The 23,861-nt window shown below is 35.6% G+C and overlaps 2 protein-coding genes across 4 annotated transcripts in view; one reads left to right on the top strand and one right to left on the bottom strand.

Annotated features, from left to right (window-relative positions):
• Nucleotides 1–45: 45 nt before the first annotated feature.
• Nucleotides 46–16,737, top strand: POU1F1 (POU class 1 homeobox 1). 2 transcript variants are annotated; one of them, XM_059388172.1, is made up of 6 exons: nucleotides 46–187; nucleotides 2,521–2,670; nucleotides 12,076–12,300; nucleotides 14,729–14,893; nucleotides 15,612–15,672; nucleotides 16,527–16,737. In XM_059388172.1, exons 1-6 carry the CDS (start codon nucleotides 46–48, stop codon nucleotides 16,735–16,737), a joined length of 954 nt encoding a protein of 317 aa, XP_059244155.1. The 2 variants fall into 2 exon arrangements, with proteins under 2 accessions (XP_059244155.1, XP_059244156.1); XM_059388173.1 differs by having other exon boundaries at nucleotides 2,599–2,670.
• Nucleotides 16,738–21,327: 4,590 nt separating this feature from the next.
• The window catches only part of CHMP2B (charged multivesicular body protein 2B), a 28,700-nt gene continuing 26,166 nt past the window's right edge, over nucleotides 21,328–23,861 (bottom strand). For both annotated transcript variants that reach the window (XM_059392137.1, XM_059392136.1), the window contains 2 exons: nucleotides 23,208–23,314; nucleotides 21,328–23,024 (listed from right to left, as the gene is read on the bottom strand). In XM_059392137.1, coding sequence (XP_059248120.1) covers nucleotides 22,914–23,024; nucleotides 23,208–23,314 — 218 coding nt within the window. In that variant the 3' untranslated portion in view covers nucleotides 21,328–22,913. The remainder of the gene's footprint in view (nucleotides 23,025–23,207; nucleotides 23,315–23,861) is intronic.

Genomic DNA, 23,861 nt, shown 5'->3' on the forward strand with positions numbered 1-23,861 from the left:
TGAGCTGGGGAGCAGCAGTTCTCAGCTTTCTCCTGTCTTGTGGGAATGAGTTGCCAACCTTTTACTTCAGCTGATACCTTCATACCTCTGAATTCGGAGGCTTCTGCAACTCTGCCTCTGATCATGCACCACAGCGCTGCCGAGTGCCTCCCGGTCTCCAACCATGCAACCAACGTGATGTCCACAGGTACGGACTCCCCTACCAGTCTGCGTGCGGCCGGACGGATGCTTTCAATCTTGTTAGTTTAGAATCTCTTTGCTTCTTTTATTTTCTCCTTCATTTTAATTCCCTTTACGTTAAATATGAAGGCTATTTAAAAAAGGCCGAACTACCTTAGACATTTTTAAAGAATATTATTAAGCGTAGTAATTTCAATTGCTGGCTTTATTATAAAGGAGATGTATTTTCTACAAAAGTAAACAGCAAGCCTGGGTGTTTTTAATCCAGAAAATGTTTCTATGGAAATATTTATGGGTAAGGAACAAAACTAAAGGGATAGGTAAAATAATTTAGTGTTTAAAAGGTGTTACTTATTTATCTTAGAGATTCGTTTGGTTTTACTACGTCCAAGAACATCCATATACCTTGTAGTAAACACAACTGAATGATTCCCAATACCAACAACAGTGGATTTCAAAGAATACTGTAATTAAGTGATCTTAACAAACATTATTAGCATCATTCAAAACTCAAAAATCAAAGCTAGAAGCAATATGTAGCATTTAGAGCCCACAAACTGAGTTAAAATATCTTAAAACTGAGTTCCAAAGAGTCTTCAGTCTCTCTAACCAAGTTTTAATATTTTCTTATGTAATTTTCTAATGTAAAAAGTAAGCTTGAAAATTGAATATATTGTCTCAAATGCAATCAAATAGTATGTGTTGCTAATGTGTCCTTTATGTGGTAATGAAGTAGCTTTATAAATTGACAAAGTCTTGGATTGAGTAAATTTCTTTCATATGTAAGTTTGGGATTAATCTGCAGCTGAATTTTTAAAATCTAGAAAGTGGATATCTGGATTTGGGTGAAATCATTAAGGTAGACGGTTTTTTGTTTTGTTTTTCATCTACCAAAGAGTCTCATAATTTAAATTTTTTAAAAAATGGGAGTTTCCCCAAACATATTTTTTAGAAAATAGAGTATTTTAACCAAATTTTGTACTATAAGTAAATTTAAGCAATTATCACATAACTGATTATATATTTTAAATAATAGATATATCTATTGTAAATAGACAAATAATAGTATTTAAATACATGATAATAGCATCAGTTTTATAATTTTTCCATTAATTATAAATTACTTCGTAAGAAACTAGAAATATTGCTTATAATGAAAAGAACACTTGGACATTACATGGGTTTCTTGTTTATTTGTTTAATTTTAGATTGCATAGTAAGATATTTACATGTAATCATTATAAAATATTGTTATGCTGTAAAGTGACTTCATTTCTTTCTACATGTTAATTGTAAAACGAAAATCTGTGCAATATTGAAGATTTTCAATATTAAGAGAAAATGTTTTGCTCTCTGAAGTGAACTCAAGTCTTTAATCACTGGATGGCATCTCAATATTGTCAAAGGATTCTAATTCTATACTTTTAACATCTCATATGTATTCAAGGATTTATGATCCTATTATATTTATGAAAACCCATCATTATGGTCAGGATATGAAGGAAAACAGAAAATAGAATACATAAATGGTGGTTTTATTGTCAATACCCAAACTCTTAGTTGGTGATTTGTGTTTAAAGCTCGATTAAAATTTAGTATTTTAAATTTACTTTCATATACATTGATTCCACAAGGTGAGTAACTATGAATGGTTATGTTTATATACTGGGTTCAACCTTTATAGATTTCAAGTCATTCAACAATCAATTTTTTTTGACCAGCTTTTATTATTGTAATTGTTGAACTGATTGTGTACACGCAAAAAACATACCACCTCTTGGTTTCAGCATCAACATAAATGCATCATACACTGTCATGGATTTTTCATAAACCTCTGAATTTACTGGAAATTTTTATGATTGTATCCAATTAGAGGCTAGTTGCTTGGACATTTTCTTTTGAATGGAAGAAATTGTTAGGAGAATAAGCAGAAGTAAAGATTCTTCAAGAGTTGATTTCTCTATTCATTCTTCCAGAGAAAGACCACTCCATATTACCATATTACACAAGAATTTAAAGAGATTATTCCTCTAGTCAGTTTATTGTAATGTTTATATGAGATGCAACCTACAAGAATTCTGCAACTCCCAACTAGCCAACATCCAAACTGGTCAGTCACCCCTTCACAGAGCTGAGCATAGTTAATGAATGCTATCATCCACACTAATGATTTATGATCTGATTACTTGAGGCAAACTTTGATTCCTGCTTTTAATCTACTCATCAGAGGATTTCCATTAAGAGAAAAATGAATTATGCCATATACTTTAAGAATCACATAAATGTGTGTTTTTGCAATGAAATGAATGTATCTTGAATCCTCATACATTTTCTTACCAGTCCCGTCTATTTTGTCTTTGATCCAAACTCCTAAATGTTTGTGCACATATTTTTCGGTGACAACGTTGGGAAACACAGCAACGGGACTTCATTATTCTGTTCCTTCCTGTCATTATGGAAACCAGCCATCGACCTATGGAGTGATGGCAGGTAAGAAAAATTGTCTGCCTATAGAGATTGAGTTGGGGACACTTAGATGGATTTCTTGGGTCCGAGAGAATCTTGACCAGAGCGTATCATGAAATTCTCATCTCTTAACTTTGGAAATTGCTGGTAAACCACTATTTATTGAAATGTTCCCTGATAGTGGGATGCATTCAGTGATCATAATGACTAAATCTCATTGCCCCTGTTCTCCATAGACCTGAACTTCTGTGCTTAACTCTTTTATTTGCTTTGTATGCTTTTTACTCTAATTGATGACTATCAAACGGCTGACTGTCACTTGATGTTATCAGTGGGTTCGATCCAGTAATAATACAGCAGTGACTAATCTCATGTGGTTATTTCAAATGTTTTTATTTAAATTCAATTAGCCAATGTATAGTATATCATTGGTTTTTGATATAATGTTCAATGATTCATTAGTTGTGAATAACACCCATTGCTCATCACATCAGGTGCCTTCCATATGCCCATTACTGAGTTAGGCCATTCTTCCACCCACCCCCCTCCAGCAACCCTCAGTTTGTTTCCCAGAGTCCAGAGTCTCATATTGTTTATCTCCCTCTCTGATCTCTTCCCCTTCAATGTTCCCTCCCTTCCCCTAAATTATTTAAATTTAAACATAAATGAGCTCAAATAAAGTCAAATTTAAAATTGAATTCCTCTGTTGCACTAGCCACATCTGAAGGGCTCACTAACTTCGTGTGGCTACCAAAGCAGACAGCACAGATTTATAAAACATCTTCAGTGCAATATTTTTTCTGGATGTGTGGTCCAAAGATAAATAAAACATTGAAAGCTAAGAGTCAGTTGCAGTGGGTTCAGTGATATTCATTTGAAATTCTGGCAGCTCAGAATTGTTGTTATTCTTAAATGAGATTGAAGAGTTAAAGTTACTTATGTTTCTCCTTTAGATAAATAAAGCATCAGTAGATCAAGGTTAATTATCTATTGATACTTGTATGAAGGCAGTGATAACACGTTCCTTAAAGAAGAGGAAAATCTGACCTAATCCATTCAGAACAAAACTTTATAACTCAATTTTAGGATAAGGCCAGAAAAAAAAGATTTTCATGGTTTAATAAAGTACACAATTTTGTTCACTTAATTTTTTAAGCTATTCTTTGATGTTTTATATTCATTGCTACAGCAGGGAGAGAAACCTGATGAGTGACAAAAACTACTGGGGCTCTGTGAGAAAAAAAGTGTGTGTGTGTGTGTGTGTGTGTGTGAGAGAGAGAGAGAGAGAGAGAGAAAAGCTTTAGATAAAGGAATCATATAATAGGGAAATCTTTCCTCACTGCTGTGTCTTGTTATCATCCTTAATATGTCATAGAAAAAAAATGGATCTATGACTATAAATTCGAAATAAAACTGAATAAAAAATTAGTTCACTGGCATTTAATTTCTCCATATTTTTCAGTTTGAGACTAAATAAAACACTAAAACTTTAAAATAAAATATTCCAGAATAAATTAGCTTCACTTACATCCTACCAAGCAGCATTCTTGAATAAACTAGTGTTCTCACTTTTATAGTAAAATGAAGACTGACCTGTAAATCCTAGTGTCTCTTTTTTTTAATAATTATGAAATAGGGACAACCATATTTTCCCCCTTTGAAAACTGATCATTTATGATTCATATATTTAATAGCTAATCAGTATTCATGGTTAATGAAAGTAGCCTTTTTTGATGATAAACTACTTTCATTATAAAAATAGTAAATTGTGCATTTAGCCACTAGAGAGGCAGGCAAAATGCTTCTTGTGGCCCACACTACATTTTGATTATGAAAATAGGAATGACGAGCACGTGGCCGTGTGCTGCTGTCTCTTGGAGGGGAGTCCTTGCTATTCACTCACAGTAATTCCCACAAACTCAGCTCCACAGTTAGGCTCCTTTAAACCCAGTGACAGGCAGCATAGATTGAGGTTAGCACAAAGGTAACATCAGTCACAGGCCAAATACTTTTTTTTTTTTTTTAAGAGAGGAAGGGAGAAAAGGAAGTGGGGGTTGATGAGAGAGGAGCAGAGGACAAGGGAGAGAGAATCCTAAGCAGGCTTCAAACACAGTGCAGAGACTCATGTGGGGCTCGATCCCAATCCTGAGTCAGGAACTGAGCCAAAATCAAGAGTGGGACACTTAACTGACTGAGCCCCTCAGGCACCCCCCCACCAATACTATAACATGGTTTTTGCTACCACCTCCCTCCCCACCAGATGAAGGCCACTGGCTACTGGCCTAGTGAATGTGCAGCTGGCCTGAGAATTCTGACATGTTTCTTGTTTCCAGGCCCGGGTTCACAGTGAGAGTCTACGGGCAGCTCGGGCTATATTACCAAGTCCTCTCAGCAGGCCCTCAGCAAACCCACTTTCTCCCGGCAGCTGGAAAGGAGAGGGTCCCAGAAGAGCCCTTTAGAGTGACCCAAAGCCTGGGTGGTTAGTACCATGAGGAGCAAAAATGGTTATCCTAAGATTTGAATGTATCACCGTAGTCTTAAAAGCAAATACATGTTGTCCCTGGAAGAAAAACTCACCATGGCAAGCATAGAGATGGTATTTGAATATTTTTTGAGAGTGACGCTTTATTATTGGTTAGAATGTCACTAATTTGACATATGTTTAGTGTGAGTATTTGCATCATAGCAGATTAAACCTCAGAGAATCTGAACTCTCCTGTCTTTATCCCCAGAGAGGCTACACAAATTGAGTTATAAAACATAGGAATTCAAATATAAGAAAGCAAAGGTATAAAATACACAAGAGAAACCTGGTTAATGTCATTAGAATTTTCCAAGAAGTCTCAAAGCTTTCATCAAATCAGCCACTGCCACACAATTCACAGAAGTATCTTATCACCTACAACAAAGACAGGTTCATTGTCACATATGCCATAGGAAAGGAAAGGTACAGAAAGACCTATATTTCAAAGCATATGAAATTGCTTTATTTTAATGTGGCAACCTTAGAACCTAGTCTGATGCTTCCATTTAGCTTGAGCATTTCCTTGAATGAATAAGAGCTCTCACTAATTTTTTGTTAAGGTTGAGAGAGAGGACTTCGCAGTTACCAGATGAATCCACTGTGCCTTATAGTCTAGGAGTGGACACACTGAAAAGAATGACTAATTGGGAAAAATGAATTAGCCGCACCATGAACTAATTAGAAACCTTCAAGTCCCTTCACCTCTCTGAGTTTCCGTCTCTCTTTTTTTAGACATACACCCTGTGCTTCACTTTATTTTTATTAATATTTAAATATATCTTTCTGTTCCTTTTTAACAACATATAATGTATTCTTTGCTTCGGGGGTCAGGTCTGTAATTCTTCAGTCTTACACAATTCATGCTCTCCAGGGCATACACCCTGCCCAGTGTCCCTCCCCGCAACACCTCCCGCCCCTCCCCTCCAGCAACCCTCACTTTGTTTCCTGAGATTGAATCTCTGATGGTTTGTCTCCCCCTCTGGTTTCAACTTGTTTCATTTTTTCCTCTTTTCCCATACGCTCCTCTGTCTTGTTTCTTAAAATTCGCATATCAGTGAGATCATAGGATAACTATCTTTCTCCGATTGATTGATTTCGCTTAGCATAATACCCTCTAGTTCCATCCTCGTCCTTGCTAATAGTTTCCTCCTCTTCCTGGCTGAGTTGTGGTGAGAGCCACCACTCCGCTGAAGCTGGATTGTGGCAGATTTGTACCAGCTCGACCTGGTTTTTCCTATGATCTTCTCTTTCGATACACTTCCAACAGAATGTCTTCTGTGCCTTCATTCCTGAGAGTTTAAACCCTTCAACAGCCTAGAGTGAATTAAAAATGCTCTTCAAAAGCTCTTCTAGAGGGGCACCTGGGTGGCTCAGTTGGTTGAGCGACTGCCTTTGGCTCAGGTCATGATCCTGGAGTCCTGGGATCGAGTCCCACATCAGGCTCCCTGCTCAGCAGGGAGTCTGCTTCTCCTGCTGACCTCTCTCCTCATGCTGTCTCCTCTCTCATTAATAAATAAATAAAATCTTTAAAAAAAAAAAAAAAGCTCTTCTAGATAAACACACACTAAAATAACAACAACAACAACAACAACAAAGCCCTCTAGAAACTCTAATTCTTGGGTATCTGAAATTGGTTCCGTTCTCTGGTTTCCGAAGCTGGGTGAAGCTGGGAAACCTGTTCAGCGGGCTGCCCACCCTGCCGCCCTCCTGTGGAGATGGCCCATCAGCCACACAGGGATGACCTAAACCAGGCGGGGTCAGATTATGTCATGGCCAAAACCAAGGTGAATTGTGAGAGTCTTCGTTTCAAAGCTCATTTTCAGAGAAAAGCAAAATAGCGGAGGTTTGGGAATTAACCACGAAGATGAATGGCCTTTTTTTTTTTTTTTTTTTTTGCTGTTGTTTTATTTTTTAATGGGAAGTGGATAATAAGAGAAAAGATCATTGTGGCTGAAAGTGCCCTAGGGCTCCAGCGCTCTTAGGCACAAGGCAACAGAAATCAGTTTGATGGCTGACATGGAAAAACAGTCAACGTCAGAGCCCGTCTCTTATTCTTAAGTTATTTTCTTTCTTCTCCTTCTTCTCTTTCTCCTCCCCCTGTTCCTCCCCCTTCCTTTCTCATCCCTTTTCTTCTTTCTTTCACCTCCTTTCCTTCCCATTTTGTTTCTCCCTAACTTGTTCTGGTTGTATTGCCTCTGAGGGAAGAAGTGATTCTGAAGGGTTTTTTTTAACCTCTGAATGAGAAAAGGCTGTTCAGTAGCAGTAACATGAGGTAATTTCCCTGTTTCCTTAGTCTCTCAACTACTCGGTTCAGCAGCCATAGGCGATGTGTAAACAACTCTGCATGGCCGTGTTCCAAATAAATTACAACACCAGGCAGAGGATCCCTGTTGTATATGGATAGGATTTACCAATGCACAAAAGAGTAGAGATCACAAGTCGCAGTCACGGTTTGCTTTGCATTGTCTTGTGTGATGAAAAAGAAATAAATGGAAATATCCAATACACCTTCCTTTGCACATCTCCATCAAGATGGTGTGTCTTACTGTATCCCTCTGCTTTCCCTGCCTGTTCTTCTAAGGCTTCAGGCCCATAATCTCAGAGATGTTGGCAGTTACATGGGGCAGGGCCCCAGTGTTGAGCCGGCCACCTCTGCCTCCCCATGGCCTGCTTGAAAAGATTGACCTCTTCTCCCACTTCTGCCACACACAAGTATATACACAGCCATTGAGAACGGCTTTGGTGGATTCATCCACAATGCGAACATGTACTTTGGGCTGGAAATAATGTGCAAACGCTTCCAGGCTCTTTCACTGTGTGCTTCTCTGGGGCTTACAGATAATTTTGCTTTATCAATGTTCTGGAAATGGTTTACAAGACCTCTACTGCACAGGACTCCCTGCTGCTTTTATCTTCGTCTTCTTTTTTTTTTTTTTCTTTTTCAATAATCCATGCCTTAGAAAGGTTTGAAAAATATTTTTCCATAATTACCATACCATAGTCACTCTCCACTCTCCCCCAAATACAGGATCACGGGATAGACACTGCCATTTGTTTGACTGTGCCTGTGACCATCATGAATTTCTGTTCAAGGCTGGTTAGCTCCAGGAAAACCATGTCTGTGTGGGTAACTATGGCTATATTTGCTTAATGAAAAATACAAATGTATCACACATCATGTTTTCCTTTTTGCTCCAGACACCAGACCTCTGAACATGGCGTCTTCTGTGCTCTTCTCATGGACTTGTGTTCAAATTTATTTTTTAAATGTTGATTTTTTTTCCCCCAGAGTGTTTACAATGTATAAACTACATTTATAATTTTCCAGAAATAGAGGTGACTATCTTCTAAGTTTTTAATAATTATAATATTTTTGTCTGAAATCATCTGTTTAATGTAGCTGAATGTGTTTAAACTGCAGATGTCTTCAAAGGAAAGTCATCTGATTTACCGGAGGACAGACTGCCGGAAAAATGAATGAGGTTTTTGTTTTGATGTGGTTTAGTGAAGTGATCATTGGACTTCAGTTCTGGTTTCAACGGTATCGTTGATTCATTGTGGCACCCGAGGGAGGTTATTGCCTTTTACCTAAATTTTCTAAATCTTAAGTTGTGAATAAAAAAAAAAATCTTTCTAGCTTTTACATAAGGTTAAGAAGATGACAAATGTGAAATGAATACAGCACAAAGTATCACATGGAAGATTCGTCATCATGTGTGACTATGGTCAGCAAGAGAAATTGAAAATAGTGACAGAGATTGCTAACAAATTCAGGACTTATGGCTTATCATATAAAAGCTATGTAACAAACTACTTACAGACAATAAAAATAATTTGACATAGGTTAAATGAGTTATCTAAAGTGCCTTAAAATACATTAAATGTGCAAAAATCAAACAGTAGTGTGCACATATATATATATAGAGAGAGATTACTCAGCCTTAAATAAAGAATGAGAGGGAGCACCTGGGTGGCTCAGTTGGTTAAGCATCCAACTCTTGATTTCAGCTCAGGACATGATCTCAGGGTTGGGAGATCGAGCCCCAGGTTGGGCGCCGTGCTGGGTATGCAGCCTGCTTCAGATTCTCTTCCTCTCTCCCCCCTGGCCCCTCCTCCCCCTCTCCCGATGGCTATTTGTGATAACATGGATGGACCTAGAGGGTATTATGCTAAGTGAAATAAGTCAGAGAAAGGCAAATACCATATGAGTTCATTTATATGTGGGATTTAAAAGGAAAACAAATGAACAAACAAGGTAGAAACAGACCCATAAATACAAAGAACAAACTGATGGCAGCCAGAGGAAAGTAGGTGGAGAAACAGACAAATTGAGTGAAGGGGAGTGGGAGATATGGGCTTCCAGTCATGGACTGAATAAGTCACAGGTTGGAAAGGTACAGCCCAGGGACCATAGTCCGTGATACTCTAATGGCATCATCTGGCGATGGATGGTAGCCATACTTACAGCAGGCGGAGCGTAACATAGAGGGTTGTTCAATCACTATGGTGTACATCTGAAACTAATGTATCATTGTGTGTCAACTGTACTTCAAATAAAAAAAAAATACAGTAAGAAAGAGAAAAAACCCAGCAGCCTCATTTTTGCTCACTGCTTTTACTCTTTCTCAGAGTAGTTCATCGTTAAGTGTCTTAATGGCATGTGGTATTTTTGAATCATGAAAGAAGCAAAGATTTTTCATATATCTAACATCCAAGTCTATAAGCCTAAGTGAAAACATAATCTTGAGATAAATATCAAATAAATGCTAAAATAAATGTGATCAGTATTCTTTTAAGGTAGGTTAGTCTTTTACTTCAACTAGCATAAATACAAAATGAATAGAAAGCTGAAAATAACCCCCAAATTAATAATAACCATTTTCAAAAGTTAAACTATGTAATGAATTAAAAAGTCAAAAACTTCTCTTAAAAATGGTATCTGGGGGGCGCCTGGGTGGCTCAGTGGGTTAAGCCGCTGCCTTCGGCTCAGGTCATGGTCTCAGGGTCCTGGGATCGAGTCCCACATCGGGCTCTCTGCTCGGCGGGGAGCCTGCTTCCTTCTCTCTCTCTCTGCCTGCCTCTCAGTGTACTTGTGATTTCTCTCTGTCAAATAAATAAATAAAATCTTAAAAAAAAAAAAAAATGGTATCTGGTGGGGCGCCTGGGTGGCTCAGTGGTTAAGCCGCTGCCTTCGGCTCAGGTCATGATCTCAGGGTCCTGGGATCGAGTCCTGCATCGGGCTCTCTGCTCAGCAGGGAGCCTGCTTCCTCCTCTCTCTCTCTCTCTGCCTGCCTCTCTGCCTACTTGTGATTTCTCTCTGTCAAATAAATAAATAAAATCTTTAAAAAAAAATGGTATCTGGTCTGATCAATATACTACCCACTAAAGCATAAAATGGATGATTAACTGACTTTTAAAAAGTAAAATAGTAATATTGGTTTGTAAAAAGTAGCATGGATTTTTCTTCTAGACAAATGATTTCTTTCACATATTTTTCACAGAAGCTGAATTTATTTTGTGCTATTTTGTTTAACTCCTCCCTTGTATATTTACTTTTCTTCCAGAAAAATTATAGTCTATTGGAAAGGGGTATACCTTATAATTATATATTGTCATATAAATAATACGAGCCAACAATTTGATGACTTACACTATTCTTTGGTCATTACATATTGATATATTAATGTAAGATTTATATATTCTGGAAAACGACATTATTACTCATGTCTTTGATTCGTGAATGTATTTATAGAGAACTAATAGGTAGCATAAACTTGATAAATTTTTCCAGTGTTTTCAAGAATGATTATTGCCTATATCCTATAGCAATTTATTTTTAGTTTAAATATTTATTTATAATCATAAGAAAAGTGAATAATTACCAAATATTCTATTTATATTAAAATGTGTTGGTTATACAAGTGTCATTTAATATAAATCAAAGTGAAATCTCTACCAATAAAAATGTGATATATTGATGAGGAAAATAGAAATAAAATGTGTGGAAATTTGGCTTATGCTATCCTCTAGCCAATGTCCCCAATTGAGAAACTCTTCTTTTCTAGTAAAGAATGAAATCTGGAAACAATTTTTTTTAAGAATTAGATCTTTTTTGGTCATTTATCATTTAACCCAATCAACTGATCTAATGCTTCATTTATGGGTAAATGCCCATCATATCTAGTATTACACCCTTCCTGCCACTTACTTTTGTTTCTTAAATAATAATCAAGAAATGATTCCATTATATTGTATACTTTTCAAGAAATCTTGTTGCTGACTTTTTAATAGAACTTTAGAAATTACTTTTTTCTATTCACTCCTTGAATCTATTTAAGCATATTAGTGTATTTTATGTTCTCATACTTTTCTTTTTACCTGCCTTCATTCAATTTTTAAAATGACATGATTATTTCCCCTTGAAATTAAGCACTGGCTGATAAAACCATGGAGTTTCTTAATATTGTAAAGTCCATTTTCGAATCCTAAGAAAACTTCCCAGCATAGCACTTAACGATATGCCTTGATTATAATAAACATCGCAGATTGTGTAATGAATTAAAACAGAGATCAAAACATACATCCGGGTTTCAGTTGAACCTCAGATTCACAGGAACAGGTGTCTTTTAAGAGAAAACAAAATAATGGAAAACATACTTCTGAGAGAATTTGCTCTTTGGCGTTATTTTTGTTTTCACTGCTCTGAGGAAGGTGGAAAAGAAATAACCACATTTATACTATGCCACCCTGACTTCCATTTCAGACAGCTGAATGTTATTTAACCTTGTAGAATTGTGATGGCTGCAGGGGAATAATGGCTTCTAAGGTGCAAAACTTTTGCTTGTGTAGAAATGGCGGATAATTACAAATGGCCCTTTTCTTTCTCTTTCTTTGTTTATTCACAGGTAGCTTAACACCTTGTCTTTATAAGTTTCCTGACCATACTTTGAGTCATGGTTTTCCTTCCATGCACCAGCCTCTCCTGGCAGAGGACCCCACCGTCACTGATTTCAAGCAGGAACTCAGGCGGAAAAGTAAATTGGTGGAAGAGCCAATAGACATGGATTCTCCAGAAATCCGAGAACTTGAGAAGTTTGCCAATGAATTTAAAGTGAGAAGAATTAAGTTAGGTATGCACTTCTTAAGGGTAATGGGCATACAACTTGGTCTGCAAATCCTTGATAGTACTGGTCAGTCTCTTATTCTCTGCTCAGAAGTCCACGATACTTCTCATTCTACATCTGTGCTGTGGATTTAAGTTAGTCCAATTATGAAAATCCTACCCAAAAAAAAAAAAAACAAAAAAAAAACCTTTTATTTCCGTGTTCATTCTATAGATCCTAAATACATAGATTTTTTAATTGATATTTTTTTTCAACTTACCTACCTCAAGATTAACTTTGAAGTGCTTTTCTCCCTATTTTGTTTGAACTTTTTTGAATAGATGAGCCATTCATATGATTCAAAGGCATAAAGAGTGTAAGTAAAATGTATTTTTTATGTTTGTCTTTCCTGTTTATCAATGTTGTTGGTTTCTTTGCATCCTTCCAGAGATACCATTTGCACATATAAGCAAATACTTACATATCTTCAGATTTTTTTTTATTTAACCATTTATCTGATAGAGCTTTCCTTATTAATTTTTAGAGAGATTTTTTAAATAGGTCTATCAAATTCCATTTCATGAATATATTATTTAACCAGTCCCCTACTGATGATAAATTTAGGTTGTCTCCAATCTTACATTGTTAAAAACCACCCTACAATGATTCACTCCACTGATGGCATTTTGTACCTGTATAAATACACACATTTTTTTTTAAGATTTTATTTATTTATTTGACAGAGAGAGAGATCACAAGTAGGCAGAGGCAGGCAGAGAGAGAGGAGGAAGCCGGTTCCCCGCTGAGCAGAGAGCCCTATGCAGGGCTCGATTCCAGGACCCTGGGTTCATGACCTGAGCCGAAGGCAGAGGCTTTAACCCACTGAGCCACCCAGGCACCCCAATATACACAATTTCTTGAAGTGCACGTATATTTGTAATTCTGATAGATGTCATCAAATTGGTCTATACAGAGGTTATACCAAATTTTACCACCACCACGAGTATCACTTGGCAAACTCCTTAGAATATAATCTCTATGAAAGCAGTAGTTTTTTCTTTATCCACTTTTGCTTTTCCTTAAAAGCATATCCTCAGCACTTAGAACAGTGACTGGCAGCACATAGAATAAATTATTGAAGGAAAACTATGGTCTAATCTTTTGGATCTTTGCAAATCAGATAGGTTGAAGTGGTTCCCGCGGTAGGTTTTTGGGTTTTTTGTATGTTTTTCTTGAGAAGGGAAGAGAGCGCACGTGCAAGTGGTAGGAGAGAGGGAGAGGGAGACAGAGAACCATAAGCAGGCTCCACATCCCGTGAGAGCCCCACACGGGGCTCCGTCTTGTGACCCTGAGATAGTGACCTGAGCCGAAATCAAAAGTCCAGTGCTTACCTGACGGAGCCACCCACGTGCTCTGGTGGTTTCATTTCAAATTTATGCGTGAAGATTGAAAAGTGTTATTTCACGTGTATTACAGTCATTTGTAATTCTCTGCGAACTGTCTGTTCGCACACTTTCTATTCAATAGTGTTCTTAACATAAAATAACTATAATAATTAACCTTGACTTGAATTCACGAAGTAGTGTATCTCTTAAATGTATTGAAAATGATAGTTCCACCGTCTGCACTTGTGGCATGAAGCACAGGTAATTTTGTAATGATATTTATTGATGGGCATTGTACGTAGCTGTTTTATGCATACAGATATATAGCTTTAGGCCCTGAATTAATATGCAGTTACTATATGGAATAAACACAGCAGTGGGCACCTTTGTAACAGCCATTTTCAGTTTGCTATTCATATGGCTGTATTTCAAATTCTGTGTTGATGGTTGATACTAACCTGTACTCTAAAAATATTTTGGGACAATCTAAACAGAGCTTTGGCCTGAAGATAGAAGCATTACCAAATGATAAAATGAATGTGCTCAAAAATACATGTAAAATATTGGGTGATCTCACTGTCATAATAAACACGTTTTCAGGGAAAGTCAGCATAATTCTTATTTTTATTTGGTACCGTTTAATAATATAGTTGAATTTTGTACTCTTACAGTTGAGATAAAAATATTTATATCATTATAACTTATGCATTACATTTAATATACTATATTGTTGAGCATATATCAGATATTTAATAAGAGTAGAAAGAATTTATAAGTATCTTATATATAACATGTTATGACATATCTATCCAGTTTCACTAAATATTGTGAATGGCAGGGGTTCCTGTCTGAATAATTTTGACTTCTAGAAAAAGATAACTAGAAGTGTTTTTTAGAGTACTGAGCAATTCTGCACTGAACTTACTAAGCAATTTCAAATTGCCAATGAATATATGCTTTAAAGCAATATGTAATAGTTGATGAAGAAGGACACAATTTCTGTGATAACCGGCCAAAATGAATGCTTCTAGAAGAGCTGAAGCTAACAGATCTCTCCTGCCCTTTCACAGGCTACACCCAAACCAACGTCGGGGAAGCCCTGGCAGCTGTGCACGGCTCTGAATTCAGTCAAACAACTATCTGCCGATTCGAAAACCTGCAGCTCAGCTTTAAAAATGCCTGCAAGCTAAAAGCAATATTATCTAAATGGCTGGAGGAAGCTGAGCAAGTAGGAGGTACTGAAGTTTTAGGCTCTGTGATGTCTTAACCTAAAAACGATGGCTTCCTTGCTAGGATTTAAGCTAAAGCAGAGAGGTTTGCAGTTTAGTTGGCTTTTTTCTCTTTCAGATGAAAAATAAATGTTTCATATTCCCGAAAAGAGGAAAGCTCATGCATGTGCAGAAATAAGTTTCTTGAGAAGGTAAATATAGTGAGAAAAGAAGCTGCATAAGGACGCTTTCTGGATAATGTGGCAGAGGCGTGAAGTGGTGAAATGATTTTTTTTAACACATCCAGATTTTCTGGCTCTGTTCGTACTGTAGTGATCATCCATGAATTTTTATAACCCGATATTACTGTAACCAGAGCGTTTGTGCGTACCAGTCTTCCAAGTAAGTACAGAAGCAATTGGTAATGTAATAAAATTATCTACTCAACTAATGAGAAGGCTGGATAAAAAGCAAGGCTTGAAAGCATTTAAAGCAAGTGTTCCAAGAAAAGTATGGTCAGCATACCACTAATAGACAGTTGTCTGTGCAAAGTTAATATTTCTGCATTAACATCTGTATCTTGGTCTTGTACTATAAAATAATGAAGAGTGCAAAAATCTAAGACAAAAATGCATAGTGACTTTATTTTGCATCGCTTTACAAAGAAAATTTGAAACTCAAATCTGATTTTTTTTTTTGAACCTGCTTTGTTTTTGTAATCATTTCTCTTTTCCCCACATTACAGCTTTGTACAATGAAAAAGTGGGAGCAAATGAAAGAAAAAGGAAGCGAAGAACAACAATAAGGTATTGAGATATTAAAACATCCAGAGGAGATGGAATATATAATACAAACAGGAGAGTGAGGATAATGTAGGTGTAACGAAACATAAATGTATGGTGAGTAGAGTCAACTGAAAAAAACAAGATTGGTGAAAAAGCGCAATTTAGTAATTTAGTAGTGAGAAAGGGAGAGCTAGTAATTCTTAACATTTGATAGAAAAGTAGGTTATTTGATTCAAGAACACTTGCTCTACAAGTCTTAGATAAAATACAAATTGAACAATCACTTCTACAGAGAGTGATCATTTCTGTTGTCCTTTTCGATACATCTTGCTGTGGCAACTTGATATCTATGTTATTAAAAACAGCAAAACTAGTCAGTGTTTCAGTCTCAAAGTCCAACATGCTACCTTGCATTTCAAACCAGAAAAATTGCTGATCTTTTGGTGATTTGCATAAAAATTACAGAGGAAATTCTAAAATACAGGTTTTGTTTTGGTCGATGAGTTCACTGAACACTTCGTCTATTGTAAATAACATGATTTCTTAGAGACATTTAGAAATGCCTGCACCAATGTTCATTTCCTTATTAGGAAATCAGTGCCCTCTAGTGGCACAAAATGGGACAAATACAGAAAGCCCAGAACACCTTACTACTTTCCTCTTAACTTGGCTCAGGATACCCTGCATAAGACAAGCATCTAAATATTCTACAGACTGCATATTTAGCTTTGTTGACGCTTTGGAAGGGCTTTCAAAGTCTTTAAATGGTATTAATGTTGATATTTAGGATATTCAACACTACTTAATTTGGATCTGCCAAAACATCATAAAAACACTATCATCTCCCCCTTCTTTCTCTACGCCCCTCCCCTCAGTATTGCTGCTAAAGATGCTCTGGAGAGGCACTTCGGAGAACAGAATAAACCTTCCTCTCAAGAGATCATGCGAATGGCTGAAGAACTGAATCTTGAGAAAGAAGTAGTAAGAGTTTGGTTTTGCAATCGAAGGCAGAGAGAAAAACGGGTGAAAACAAGTCTTAATCAGAGTTTATTTACTATTTCTAAGGAACATCTTGAATGCAGATAAAATTTATTATTGTGTGACAGCCAATTTTTTTTTTCATTCCTTTCTCTTCTTCAACGAAAATAGAAATTAGTTATTTGGTTGGCTTCAAAAATCATTTTATATCAGTAACTTTTACAGAAGCTTTTCTACTTTTTTAAAAGAGAATACAACTTAAATATTGATGAATTATTTTCTTTAAAGGAATTATTCTCTGAAGCCAAACTGTGCATGTTTCAACCAAAGATACCAACAGGAATAAAACAGTGATCCTCTCACATTCTTTCTCTCTCTCCCTCTGGCTCTATCTACAGACACACACATGCACACGCACACACACAGTGTGCATGTGGTCTTCTAGTCTGATTCCTTTTCCAAAGGCTGTTTATTAGCTTTTTAACATTTCAGTCACAATGCCAAGTAAAGAATATCACAACGGAAGATACAATTAGAAAATTGATTAACCAATATCCTGCTTACCATCAGCTCTAATAGTTTGAACTGAATAGTTTGCACTTAAGAGGCAGAGGTGCCTCTGAATTTTATTAGTGCATTTAGAAATAAATCTTAATCAGAAGCGACACTTTTTATCTTTTATTCTTCCCAGGTATTTAGCTTTTTTGTTGTTTATTTATAGAAAATATCTTTTATGGATTCTTGAACCCCAAGCAGCTCTTCTGTAAGCTACAACAGCGCAAGAATGATACCTGGTTTGTTTGTCTTTGTTCCTCCATTCCCCGGGAGAGTGTCTGCGCCTAGTGGGCATGCTGTCTTTGTTAAATCACCAAAGGAGTGGGCTGTTAACAACTGCTATGAACTTGAACGGTGCCTAACTTAATAACATGATTTAAGTCTCACAACCAGAAAATCATCTGCAATCCTATCAAAAAAGACTATCATTTTGGTTTAATTGGTTAGAGTATGATTTATTATTGATGAAAAAGTTTGACATATTATGTATTTAAATTTGGGGAATTATATCCAAGGAACATATTTATTTAATTTATAAGAATGCACTTCTTTGAAATTTGCAAGTAGAAGCAAACTATAAGGTAATATCTAAGTGGCCTTTTTTGCGTTTAAATAATCTGCTGGCAATGTTTATCTAACTTATTTTATATAACACAAATGGAAATAATTAGACCAACTTTTATTACTGATTTAGAATGCTTACTGAATAAGTTATACTATCCAGTATCATGGTTTTTATATTAATTTAAGACCAAGCATTGTACAGGTCATAATCTCCATAGATCTCATGTGTTCATGCACACATAATCACCACGAATTGGAAGACGAGAAATTCTGATGTGTTATTAACAAAAAGAGATCTTTTTCAGTGGTTTAATCATCTATGCTTACGTATATATCTAGCACACAGGAAATGTTGAACAAAATATATATATATACAAAAACTTATTATTCAAGAGTAAATTCCAAGTTATTCAGCCATGTAGATATGTCAGTTCCTTCTCTGTATACTTCACCAGCTTACCACACACACTGATTGCAAAGGGATTCTTTAGTTTGCAAAGGGCAGGGATAGGATGTATATACAAACATATATACATCCTATATACATACACAAAAATGCAAATATGCATGTCTGAAAGTTGCAAATAGAAACAAAATGGGATGCAAAATAAGAGTAGTGACTTTTTGCTCTTTATGAATCTGCTGGGAACGTTTAATCTTTAACCAAAAATAAGCATGTATGTATGCTGCTATCATCATCACATACATATATGATCATAATCTTATCAGACATTCACCCATAAGGTCATTCCAGTTTAGATACAACAAATGTTGGGAAGTAATTTTTCTCCTTAAAAGGAATTATTTTGGATCAATACTTGATATTGAAATAGCAAATCTTTATTCACAAGTTAGTTTAAGTGTACTGGTATTTACAGTTCATGTATTTGTATTAATGAAATATTTTTTTTGTATTAATGAAATATTTTAATAGATATTGATCTTTTTATAGAAAATAGGTGTTATTTAGAGTGCTAAACTGCAATTAGACAAATAGCAGATGTAATTTCCAAGGCAAATTTGGGAATATTATTTGAGAATAAATGGCAAAGCTGACTTTAGCCGTAGTCTTGCCATCCTATGTTGTTGTGAACTCTTCAGTGGTAAATCTTCAGGAGTTTAGTATAGTCCATTAGAACAGACTTGTCAGTTATACACTTCATACAATCAGCTTTATCTGGTAGAGGTGGTTGACACTCATTCATAAATTTACCTTTCCATCTCTAATGGTGGAAGGATTGATCTAGTAAAAAAATATTTTCATTTTTTTACTAGATCCACAAGGATCTAGTAAAGATTTTTTTAGTAAAGACTTTTTTTAGTAAAGATTTTAATAAAGATTTTTTTACTAGATCCATTTTCACCCATCAGGGATGGGAGCAGTGGGTCTGTGCACACCTGCATTCAGGTTCTGGGGAGTGTGGGGGGGGGCGGGGCGGAGTAAGGGAACAATCTGTTGTGTGGTGCTCCAACAATTAGAGTTCCTTAAATCAAACTTTACAATCCTAGGCTTCCTCTAAGGTGAATTCAATTCAATTGACTTTTTAAAGGAAGTAAGTATGGAAGAACGGTCTTATGTCCCTTGACAGGACTCAATTTCTACAGAGAGGAAATTGAAAAGCTGATCCATTTTTCTGCTGCTCCAAAAACCTAAATAATGGCATCAAAGGAGGAAGCCATCATTGGTCTCTAGAAACACACTGTGTTTTAACAAGGGAGTGTCTAAAATAGGAGCACATACTTAAATTAGGCCCACAGGGATCAGGCTAAAAGTGTGGCTACCGAGCTAGTAAGGGATGTACTTGGGGCTAAGGGGAGAGTACAGTTTTCTCCTAAAGGCACTTAAATGCAAGTAATAAAATATATATCACTGTGCAGGTTGAATAAAATAAAGCTCAAGGCTACCAGATTATCTCTGGTCTTAAAGGGTCACAATCTTGAGCCCCTTTCCACTGGGCCTGCCATTGCCAGGCACTCCTCTCAGAGCACAGAATGTAGTCTACACAACACAATCATCTGACAGATGGTCATTTTATGTTTTCTAAGGCTAGCTATTATTATCAGTACTGAGATTTTCATACCACATTCCACTTCTCTGATACCCTGAAATCTCTACCACCCATGACTTTTTTAAATCTTTTTTTTTTTTTTTAAAGATTTTATTTTTTTATTTGACAGCACAAGCAGGTAGAGAGGCAGGCAGAAATAGAGGAGGAAGCAGGCTCCCTGCTGAGCAGAGAGCCCAATGTGGGACTCGAGCCCAGGACCCTGGGATCATGACCTGAGCCGAAGGCAGAGGCTTTAACACACTGAGCCACTCAGGTGCCCCTTAAATCTTTTTTTTTAAGATTTTATTTATTTATTTGACAGAGAAAGATCACAAGTAGGCAGAGAGGCAGGCAGAGAGAGAGAGAGAAGCAGGCTCCCTGCTGAGCAAAGAGCCTGATGCGGGACTCAATCCCAGGACCCTGAGATCATGACTGAGCCGAAGGCAGTGGTTTAACCCACTGAGCCACCCAGGCACCCCCCCACCCATGACTTTTACATCCAGTAATAGAATGTGATATTGGGCTGCATCCTTCTTGATAACAGAGGTATTGCTATGCTCTTTTTCTCTCTATTGGCAACCTCTTGTTTGACAACAGTTGTTAAAGTAATCCTTTTGCCAAAAAAGAGAAGCTAGGGAAAGCAAGGCAAAAAAAAAAAAAAAAAAGGTCAGTGCAGTTGACCATTGAACAACATTGGTTTAAACTTTGCAGGTTCACTTATATGCAGTTTTTTTTTCAATAAATATAGACAGTACCATATATGTATTTACTTTTATGATTTTTCTTAACATTTTCCTTTCTCTCTCTTACTTTATTATACAAAATACAATACAGGCAACATACAAAATATGTGTTAATTGACGTTATTGGTAAGTTTTCTGGTCAACAGTAGGCTTTGAATAATTAAGTTTTTGGGAAGTCAAAAGTTATGTGTGGATTTGTGACTGCATGGGGTCAGTGCCCCTACCTAATAACACCACACTGTTGAAGGGTCAACTATATTTTCATTGAATTCAATGTATAATAATCCTTGTTTCCTAATTTAAGGACTGAAAATAAGTTTTATTTTTAGTAAAGGATAGTGTAACAGTATAAAATTTATGACTGTGAAAATGGACCACAAGAGCATTTTATAAATATAGCCAAATTAGAATGGCTCCCCACTCTCCTTTGGGTCCCAAAGTCTTCTATAGTATCCATGTTTGACTGAAAATAAAGGAAATCACTAAGACTTACCTGTTTAAAAATAGTATTTAAAAATGTTTATCCCCTGCAAGTTCTAGAAAAGCAGTGATCAGATCAATTTCATGTAAAACCACCAATTCTTAGGCTTCCTCCATTCATAAACATCAGTCCTATTTCAGCTGCTAATTCATAGAAATGACATTTGTTAAAATGTAAGGAAGAGAGTTACCTAATTTTCTTTCTAGGAAAATAATAAAAATAATTCTTTTGAAAAATTACCAGATATGCATAAAAATGTTAATTTAGCAGAAGCCAATAATAGAATAAAAGATAAGGGGAAAAAGTATAATAGCAATAAATCTTTATTGGAATTTTTTTTAACAAAATAATTTTTAAAAACAAAAGCCCCCGCATGTAAACAAGAAAGTAAATAAAGTTAGTTGGCATCATTAAGTACATCCAAGAATCAAAACAAATTCTGGGTTAACATTCCATAATCCAGTAAAATGTTTTGACCCATCAATGGTCAGGGAAACTATTTAATACTATCAATAATGCAACCTGATCTTTGAACATCATACAATGGTTTATGAATTATAAACAATATAAACTTTACATTCTTCCCACCAATCCATATGCCACATGTAGACCCTGTCATAAAATGGGATTTACATTGTCGATATTAGACCAAAATGTCCATCCTCATAAGCTGACCAGGCTGACACCTATCTGATCTCCTCTCCAGTTTTTATGGTGGGATGTGCTAGAACCCATATATTACAGTGTGACTTTTTTAAACAAACCTAATCCTAAATTCTATCCCTAACTAATCTGCCATTTTATTTTTTCTCACTTCCTATACATACATTAAATACCATGGCAACTTCACCTTAAAAAATACTGCTAATACATTAATACACATTTAGGCAATAATTTCTGACAAAGTTGTAGTTTATTTACCAAGAAAAAAAAATGCTATTTTTTATTTTAAAATTTAGGTCAAGTATTGTCATAGTAGTGTTAAATGAAAAAGGATGGCTTCTATTCAGAGGGTTCAATATACACACTATTGAAGATCAAAATTAAACAGAGATTAAATTATATCTTATATGGGGAAAGTTTTCTCAGTTCTTGGAAGAAAGACCAAAATACAGTTTTATTACTATAAAATGTTATTAATTCAGTGCCTGTTTTTGCTAATTCATTCAATTCACTTTCATAAGCTTTATAAAAGAGAGCCAGGATAAGTTTTCTAAGAGGCCTTAATTTCGGTTTAAAATTTAAGTCTTTTCTGTCCATTAAAATAATTTAAAGATGTGCACAATATATTTGTGCTGTTTAAGGCAGGTGCCAAGCACATTTTGAAAGGTATAAACTTACCAACTAGCATGTTCTCCCAAAGGAAAAAAAAGAAAAGAAAAGCTCATGACTGTTTTTAGGACAGATGTTTAAACAGCACTCTTCTTTTAGATCATTTAAAAATAATTTGGCAGCTGAACTGCCTATGGTCATACTACATATCACTAACAAAGGACAAGCAACAGATACAGAATTAATGATATATTTTTAATATTTTTACATGTCTCTTTAGTTGGTGCCCAGTGGCTTTTAACAAGATTTTTGTATTCACTGCAAAAAGACAGAACATAAACACTAAGTAACGAATATAATTTCTCTATGCCATGCAGAAGAGAAGTCAAACATTTTACACGTCATCACTTCTAAAGAGTTCTAATTAAAATCCAAACTGTTCCCATTTTTGCATCCTTGTCATTCTTTGGTAAAAGATTCAAAACAGTCATGGGTTAGAAAACAACTGTTTGCTCCATGGTCTTCATTTTTGCAAATAAATGTGTTTTGTAAAAGGAATCTGCACTGTGCCTGGTTTATACTAAATAATTATAAGTAAGCAAAATATTATGGTTTTTCTGACTAATCTACTCCTAAAGCTTTGAGTTGCCGTTCAATCTCTTCATCGGAGATTGTAGCCTTTGAAGTAGAGGCAGATGGTAAGCTTCGGGCAGCTGATGGGGCTTTGGCCATCTATATTAAAGGAAAAGGAAAAAAAATGTGCATTATCAAACATCTGGGCAAGGACACAAAGGATATGCTACAAAAACATTTGCCATTCAAATATATAAAAAGATGCCTCTAACAGCAAAAGCTAACTTTAAGTGACAAAATTGGCAGAATTGATTTCCGACCGAGGATGGAAGACATTCATACCTTTCCAGAGATTTCAATTCCAATTTCATCAAGAACTTGATTTACAATATCTTGGCTTTCTTCTTCATCATCAGAGCCATCAAAGATGTCATCAAGTGTGTCATTGACTTGAGAGAAAGGGGAGAAACAAAATTACAGTTACTATCAAACAGATTTCAAGTTAGATTTACATTTTTAGAAGGTGGCCCAAGTATGTATACATACTTGTGTATTACTCCAGGGCAAACTTAGCTGACCCAACAAACTACAAAAGTCATTTTCAAAAGTTAGTGAAGTTCACCTACACATTTTTGAGTTACTAAATCTGGAGTACTTTTCATTGCAACACAGATTATCCCATAATAAAACAAGTCTACTCTGATTTTTAAAAATGTGTCTTTAATAAACAACAAATTCACAGCCAAAGTTTTTAAGTAATGATTAAAATTAAAGTTATGTTAAAATTAAAATAATGATAAATATTATCATTATAAAAATAATTATTATAAATATATATATTCATACATAGTATATATAAATATAAATAAACCATTATAAAATGATAAAAATTAAAGTTTTTAAGTAATGATTCCAAAAACTATATTCATTGAGAAAGTTAGTAGCTGTTTAATCTGACCATGGAATAATATTCAAGAACCAAATATCCTGTAAATA

The sequence above is a fragment of the Mustela nigripes genome, chromosome 2, assembly GCF_022355385.1.
Source record: "Mustela nigripes isolate SB6536 chromosome 2, MUSNIG.SB6536, whole genome shotgun sequence".
Taxonomy (NCBI): Eukaryota; Metazoa; Chordata; class Mammalia; order Carnivora; family Mustelidae; genus Mustela; species Mustela nigripes.